At 45.2% G+C, this 8,161-nt stretch overlaps 1 protein-coding gene across 2 annotated transcripts in view; it reads left to right on the top strand.

The window, feature by feature from the left end:
* ILK (integrin linked kinase) overlaps positions 1-6,345 on the top strand; it is a 7,786-nt gene extending 1,441 nt beyond the window's left edge. For both annotated transcript variants that reach the window (XM_072400921.1, XM_072400931.1), the window contains exons 2-13: positions 98-224; positions 308-473; positions 1,385-1,480; positions 2,440-2,536; positions 2,616-2,699; positions 2,979-3,064; positions 3,143-3,252; positions 3,845-3,972; positions 4,178-4,299; positions 4,508-4,607; positions 5,709-5,839; positions 5,915-6,345. In XM_072400921.1, coding sequence (XP_072257022.1) covers positions 136-224; positions 308-473; positions 1,385-1,480; positions 2,440-2,536; positions 2,616-2,699; positions 2,979-3,064; positions 3,143-3,252; positions 3,845-3,972; positions 4,178-4,299; positions 4,508-4,607; positions 5,709-5,839; positions 5,915-6,064 — 1,359 coding nt within the window. In that variant the 5' untranslated portion in view covers positions 98-135 and the 3' untranslated portion in view covers positions 6,065-6,345. The remainder of the gene's footprint in view (positions 1-97; positions 225-307; positions 474-1,384; positions 1,481-2,439; positions 2,537-2,615; positions 2,700-2,978; positions 3,065-3,142; positions 3,253-3,844; positions 3,973-4,177; positions 4,300-4,507; positions 4,608-5,708; positions 5,840-5,914) is intronic.
* Positions 6,346-8,161: the final 1,816 nt, after the last annotated feature.

Below are 8,161 nucleotides of genomic sequence, written 5' to 3'. Positions count from 1 at the left end.
TTATACATTTATATAGCTCTGACATATACCATCGCGCTGTACAGAGATCCCCAGCACTATTCGTCAGATATTGATGTCCTATCTGTTGTATTTTCAGAATAGCTGGACGACTGAGGGTTACAGGGACTCTCCATCATGGACGACATATTTACGCAGTGTCGGGAAGGCAACGCAGTGGCGGTACGTTTGTGGTTGGATAATACGGAGAATGACTTGAACCAGGGGTAAGTGACTCATCAGCACCCGGTGCCACCATTTATATTTTCCTGGCAGTGTCCATCTAACACTCCTCATCCTTCTCTTCCAGTGATGACCACGGCTTCAGCCCCCTGCACTGGGCCTGTCGGGAGGGTCGCAGTAACGTTGTGGACATGTTGATCATGAGAGGGGCGAGGATCAATGTGATGAACCGCGGGGATGACACTCCTCTCCACCTGGCTGCCAGCCATGGACACCGGGACATCGTGCAGAAGGTGAGTCACCTTTCATGCAGTCATAACCCCCATTGGGTTCATATTGCTGTCTGTGTGCTCACTGGGGGAAGTTCACCATCTCTGGTGACCGTACGATAAAGCCAAACTCCAGGAAGGCAATGTGATGGAGGGTGGTAGTACCGGGAGGCAATGTGATAGAGCCATGGTGGTAATACTGGGAGGCAATGTGATGGAGCCATGGTGGTAATACCAGGGGACAATGTGGTAGAACCCTGGTCGTAATACCCAGAGATAATGTGATGGAGCCATGGTGGTAGTACCGGGAGGAAATGTGATGGAGCCATGGCGGTAATACTGGGCGACAATGTGATAGAGCCATGGTGGTAATACCAGGAGGCAATGTGATGGAGCCATAATGGTTATACCGGGAGGCAATGTGATGGAGTAATTTTGATAATACTGGGAGACAATGTGATAGAGCCATGGTGGTAATACCGGGAGGCAATGTGATGGAGCCTTAATGGTTATACCGGGAGGCAATGTGATGGAGCCATAATGGTTATACCGAGAGGCAATGTGATGGAGCCATGGTAATGACTGTGCAATGTTTTTCACGTGAGCCCGAAATTTGTATTTTCTACAACTTCCTGTGAATCATTCAGTGATACATTTTTATTAAGGAGAGGAGGAGGGGGGGAGCTCTGCCATGCTTCTCCACTGAATGCCAATCTATTCATCAACATGGCTGTCTGCCAGCTGGAGGGGTAAAATTGGGACAGTGAAAAGAAATCACTTTGGCTTTTGTAGAAATTGGCCGGCTGTTTGGTCTTAGAAGATGTGAGTGGCGATGGTGGAGAGTGATTTAAGATCTGATGGCGCTGTATTGGCTGGCTGACCGCCAGGCAGAGGATGCTGGGTATTAATGACGACATTTCTCTTTTATATTTCAGCTCATTCAGCAAAAGGCGGATGTCAATGCTGTCAATGAACATGGGAACTCTTCTCTGCACTACGCGTGTTTCTGGGGGCATGACGAGGTCGCGGAGGTGAGTGAGGACCATATGGGAGGGGGATGGGACCTACACCAGGAGGGTATTATTGGAATGTTCTTTATGTATACCTAGGGAATGGGAAGACATAGAATGTGTTCTCTATACAGGACAACCATCAGCCCCATATTAGGTAAATTACTTCGGTCCCCTTCCCCTATGTCTAAAAGTTCCAGCACTGCAAAAGTCATATCTTCTGACAGGGGCCTGGTACAGAAATACCCTTTACCCCCCCCCCCCCTTCTTTGTAACATACCCACCCTCCCATGGCAGCCCTGTCTCTATATACACCGCTCACACCATGGGACAGTTATATGTAATCTTATCTATATGCGCACCATCCATCTGCCTTTTTCAATCTTTTTACCCCTGAGGAACCCATGGAATAAATTTTAGTTCTCAACGCCTAATAAAATTAAAGTGGTGGGGAGAAAGCCCCTATTACATCTCCTTTGCATTGTTTGTCAAACTTGGATTGTGCAAAGATCACCGGTGCCCTCCTAATAGCCGCCTCCAAAGTCAAGAGACTCCAAGGGACCAAGGGGAAGCACAATGACCCCCTAACAACCACTAGAGGAATGTTGGGGTTCCACAGGTTGAGAATTTATGATGTAATCTATGTACATCACCTATATAAGGTTATATATTCAGTGTTCTATATGTACACCAGAACTGATAATCACTGGTAACTGATCCAGCAGATTGGGGACAGACAAGGAAAAACTCCTTAGCTCTGTCCACTTCAATGGGCATCGGTAGAGACATCTTAATGGTCGTTTTTTTAATAGTGGCTGTGTGATGAGGTTGTGGTGTTTTCATAGACAAGGAGGATTAGCGAAGCCCAGACAACAGCATATGACTCCACGATGGATTTATTACACAGGTGGCCATGTAAGCACTTTGTATGGGGAATATAGGATCTGGTATAAGGTAATCTAATCCCTTTTATCCTGCAGGATTTGGTGACCAATAAGGCACTGATCTATATCTGTAATAAGTACGGAGAGACCCCACTGGACAAGGCTAAACCTCACCTGCGGGAGCTTCTGCGAGGTGCGTAGCATTCATTACCTTCCTGTGTACTATGTGATGGTATATGCTGTGTATATTCATACTTCTATGTCATCTGCAGACCGAGCTGAGAAGTTGGGCCAGAGTATGAACAGAATTCCCTACAAAGATACTTTCTGGAAGGGAACCACCAGGACTCGACCACGTGAGGACCTATTAATGCTATCTATAGACTCAGTTCTCTTCTCTCTCCCCCCCTCCATCTATCTCTGTATATTTTCTCCACTTTATTCAGAGCTTCCAATAGAACAGCAGTTCTGTTCTTTTCAAAAATATCCACAACCAGCAATTGCACTCACTTTATATATTGTATACTACTACTTTTACTTCACCTAAATAGTGTGTGCCCCTCTGAGGCTCTGCCTGTAACCTGTACCCTCCGCACTACACCTACCCCCCTAACAATGTCTTTCTCCACCTGCAGGTAATGGTACTCTTAACAAACAAGCAGGCATTGACTACAAACAGCTTACCCTCAGCCACAAACTCAACGATAACCAGTCTGGAGAGGTGAGTGTGGCCTATGGCTTACAGATGTGCAGCCTGTTGGAGCTCCGGTTTATAATACTCCATTTCCTCTGCTTGTAGTTGTGGAAGGGACGCTGGCAGGGCAACGACATTGTCATCAAGGTCCTGAAAATACGAGATTGGACTACAAGGAAGAGCCGCGACTTCAATGAAGAATATCCCAAACTGAGGTAAGGCCGCTGCAGACAGACGTGTCTGGGATTTCATTTCCAGTTGTGTCCTCTGTGTGTTGTAGAGCTCATAGTTGTTGCTGTGTCTTAGGCTACGTACACACGTTGGATGATTCTCGTCCGATAATCGTCTGATATTGGACGAGAATCTGGTTGTGTTCAGTGCTCATTGTCCGGAGGACCGTCCTGGTGGAGGGAGAGAGCATTTGGGTCTCTTCTCTCCCCTCTCCATAGAGCTGGACAGTGCTGTGTGTACAGAGCTGATTCATGCATCGTGCAGTCGTTTGTCATTGGAAAGGATTGTTTAAAGATCCTTTCCAATGACAATTATTGAACGCGTGTATGTAGCCTTATGTATGTAGCCCCATTATTAATCTGACCTGTCCTGCACCCAAGGCATGGTTCTATTACAGATCCGTATAGTATATGGATCCACTCCATTTGTTTTTTGTGTTATTTCCCTTTTGTATGAGGCATACCTGTCCATAGTGCACACAGCCAATATAGGAAACATTGTCAATCAACACGTAGTTTGCTGTCCCATTTGTCTCTGTTCCTCACTGTGCACCCCATGTCGTCTCATCCTCCATAGGATATTCTCTCACCCCAATGTCCTTCCAGTTCTGGGTGCGTGTCAGTCTCCACCCGCCCCTCATCCTGTGATCATCACCCATTGGATGCCCTACGGATCTCTGTACAATGTTCTGCATGAGGGGACCAGTGAGTATTGGGCTGGATAGTGATTGTGCTTGCCTAGGCTGTACCTATTGTGAGAGGTGGGGGGGGGGGTCTGTGCTGGTCAGCTTATCTATTGTACATGGCTGCCATATTGTTTGGGAGGGAGGGGAGCGTTTATGTCTCTAGAGGTTGGGGTTCTTTCTGTTTGTTCCACCATTGTTCCTTATACATTTCTCATGTTACACAGACTTGGTGGTTGACCAGTGCCAGGCAGTCAAGTTTGCCTTGGATATTGCCCGTGGCATGGCGTTTCTTCACACATTGGAGCCTCTTATTCCTCGCCATTATTTGAACAGCCGAAGTGTCATGGTGAGTCATGTAGATCATTGTCCAGGTTCTGTCATGTCAGTTGTCAGTTCTTCTGCCTTAATAATTGACCAATTGCAATATTCTGCTGCTGTTCCCTCAGTAGACCAATTGTTCAGTCGTATAGATCTCACTGAAGATAAACTTCACATAATCCATTCTGTATTTAATGTCTGTTGTGAAACCATCATGTCATTTCTTTCTTCCACAGATTGATGAAGATATGACGGCTCGTGTCAGTATGGCTGATGTAAAGCTTTCCTTCCAATGCCCGGGCCGCATGTACTCCCCAGCCTGGGTTGCACCAGAAGGTACAGCACAACGTCTCTTCATATTCCCTTCCCTGTTGTTCCATGCAATGGCTGTCCGGTTTTCCTATCTAACATAGTCTAAGACCAATTAGCCAGTAACTTCCTATTACATTTTTAGATGTGGCGGGGGACACATACAAACACCATGCAGTATCTTGGTTGAGGTTCATGCATGGAAACCAGTAATATGTTTTCCCTGAAACCAGGATCTCCCTGTCTAGTCACCGGTCCTTCCCCTTGGTAGCAATTGATGGTCCCCAAGTCACAGAGCTCACATAATGAGGTGTGCAACTTATGCTGTCCAAGAGTTGTGATCCTGGACTGATGACCTGCTCCCTGGGGTGTCCATGACTGATGGGAAGCTGGGTTGCATCATTCAAAAATGATCAACATTAATTACATTTTTAGTGCAAAATGCAGTGTTTTGAAATAATTGTCACTTTTTAATAATTATTATTTTTTATTATTTTATTAATAATATAAATAAATATATATATATATATATATATATATATATATATATATATATTATTTTATTATTTAATAATAATTATATTGTTATTATTAAACAGGACTTATATAGCGCATATTACGCACATATTACGCAGTGCTGTACAATAAATAGTGGTTGGAAATGACAGACATTTACAGACAGTGACACAGGAGGAGGAGAGGACCCTGCCCCGAAGAGCTTAAAATCTAGGAGGTGGGGGAAATATCACACAATAGGATGTGGGGGGGGATATGGAGTGGTGGGTAAGTAGTGAGGGTTTAGGGGACAGAAGAGAATGGGTAGGTGAGGTTGAAGTGTTGGGTTTTGAGGGCTCTTTTAAATGAGCAGAAAGTAGGAGCAAGCCGAATAGGATGAGGAAGACCATTCCAGAGAGTCGGCGCAGCTCTAGAAAAGTCTTGGAACCATGCGTGTGATGAGGTTATGAGTGAGGAAGTCATTAGTAGGTCACTGGAGGAGCTAAGAGAGCGGCTAGGGAGGATTTTTCTACCAGGTCAGAAAGGTTAAGTGGGACAATTGCGATATATATTCTTATGGTAAGTACACAGACACCTCCTCAGTAGCTATAATTGACTGATCTCTTCTTCCAGCTCTACAGAAACGCCCTGAGGACATCAATCGCCGTTCTTCCGACATGTGGAGCTTCGCGGTCCTGCTCTGGGAGTTGGTGACCCGAGAGGTGCCTTTTGCCGATCTATCCAACATGGAGATTGGGATGAAGGTGAGTTGGTGGTCTCCTGCTTGGCTCTCAGTAGGCAATTTTCACATCTTTCTGACCAACCTGTTATTTCTTGAGGTCTCATTGGAAGGCCTTCGTCCCACCATTCCCCCCGGCATCTCCCCGCATATCTGTAAACTCATGAAGATCTGTATGAACGAGGATCCTGCCAAGAGGCCAAAGTTTGACATGATCGTCCCCATCCTGGAGAAGATGCAAGATAAATAAAGGCATTGACGTGTTTTTTTTTTTTTTTTCCACTTCGTCCCACCCTGACTTTGCTACACGACCACCCTCGCTGCCCGAATGTTGGAAGAGAATCTGTCTCACCGCTAAGCTGACACCAGGCAATAGGTGTCCGGCCCTGACAGCTGTATTAACAAACAAGTGCCTTCTGGGGGAAATGACTTGAGGAATAGGGACACATGGGAGGAAGCCATAAACAGTCTATTGTGCAGTGTTACGGTTATACCACACTTGTCCTAGTATTACATTTCAGGAGGAGGGAGGGGGGGGGGTCCAGGCCTAGAAACAATTTCAAGGCATAGGAACCATTGGTACTGCACTGGGGGAGGATATTTGTACCACAACATTTCATTTTAAGAAATTGGTCCCTATATTGGTATGAGCTATGCTGATGCCAATGATGGGGCCGGGGTGTAGGAGGGTGTTGAAAAAAAAGTTAAATTATGTTTTAAATGCTCAGAAGCCCAAAACTGTAACCATTGTTTTGAGGTCTCGTCCAAATCTTTCAGTGTTTTAATCCCAGCACGGTTATATTTAATGCTTGAAGTGGGAACGGTCCAATTTATTTCAGAGATTTGCGGTTCTTGAACAGGGAAGGGACACAGTTGCTGTACACAGGTCTTATTTTTTATGTTACTAAGAGCATGATAGATTTTCTTGTCGCCTGTCCATGTCTACTAAATGTCACACTGCTCTTTCGGTACCGCCCCCGAGGAGCCGAGGAATGTGCCTTTTGTTTTTCTGGTGCATGGTCATGTGCCTGGGGCAGTGTATTGTATTATTACCCCCTCTCTCTTCATACTGTGCTGCCACAACTTTATATAGCAAGAGCTCTGCCCATGTATAAATATGTATGTGTATATAATATCACAGTGTATCACTATAATAACATGTATTATATGTCGGGGGGGTGGAGAACTGGTGCTTGGATCTGCTCCTCACCCCCTGAGGTCCTTCTGTCACTAAAGCAGGGGGAGAGAAATGTATTTTTATATATAAATTAACCTTTGCGCACCTTGTGAAAGCTTAATAAATATTATTCTAGAATCCCTGGTCTGGTTGTACGTCTTTATCATAGGGGTGCTGGGCCGGTCATGCTTCTTCTTGATTTCAAGAGCCCTGACTCATCCTTTGGTCCTTATCTGCTTCCTGCCAGCCACCGCCCGGAGAGGAGAGCCAAGCGGCAACGATGACAGTCACAAGTGGTACCAAGTGCGTGCTAAAGCCTTGGCTGTGACTGTACAGATCCTGCCACCGGATTCAAGGCATTTTAATTGCCCCTCTTCAGTACTTCCCAGAACACGCAGGTGAATCAAGATAACCGGAGCTTCAAATGCTGAAGCCAATGAGGCAAATTGACAGCGTAGCTGGCTGTGCACCCTTATCTACAGTAACTGTAGAGATAAATCTCATTCTTCAGCATTCAAACCAGAAATTTTTTTTAGGTGGGTGTCATCCCCCTAGTATGTGACCCAACTCCTAGGTAATCACCAGATGGTTACTGAGAAGTGCCTTGTGGTGCACCCGGCTCTGGGGAGAACAATGTCGTTCCATATTGATATCCCAAGGCGTCCGTGCACAAACATCTATATACAAGCACAGAGCAATGGTGAATCCCACAAGGTTTTGCACATGCGTGTGGGTTTTATTGCACACATGTAGATGTATTCAGGTCTGTTGTGTATTGCTCCTCCCTGAATATAATAAAATAAAGGATTTATATACAAGTACACTTGTTTATCTAGAAGAGTTCCTTGGCATCTTCCTCCAGAGATTGCTTGAGTACAGCACAAATGTTCACTCCATGTTACCAATGAAAACAATTCTCTTTTCAGATATCTGAAGAAGGGCATTATCCATTCTTCACTGACCTTTGAGGTAAGGAATATTTTTTCCAATGACCATCCAGTCTAGAAGACATTCGGCCCATTGACTTCGAAGGGAATGTTCTTCTTGTTGACAACCAAGGTGACATGTTGTCCAATGATTATGAAAGTGAGAAGATATTGTGCCCATTATCAGTGTAAGGAACATTCTTCCTACGAGCAATGAAAGAGGTAATTTGTCCCAAGGATCTCC

This window comes from Pyxicephalus adspersus, chromosome 1, assembly GCF_032062135.1.
Source record: "Pyxicephalus adspersus chromosome 1, UCB_Pads_2.0, whole genome shotgun sequence".
NCBI classification, from domain to species: domain Eukaryota; kingdom Metazoa; phylum Chordata; class Amphibia; order Anura; family Pyxicephalidae; genus Pyxicephalus; species Pyxicephalus adspersus.
Note: the sequence above shows the minus strand (reverse complement) of the source record. Positions and strands in the feature narration are given on the sequence as shown.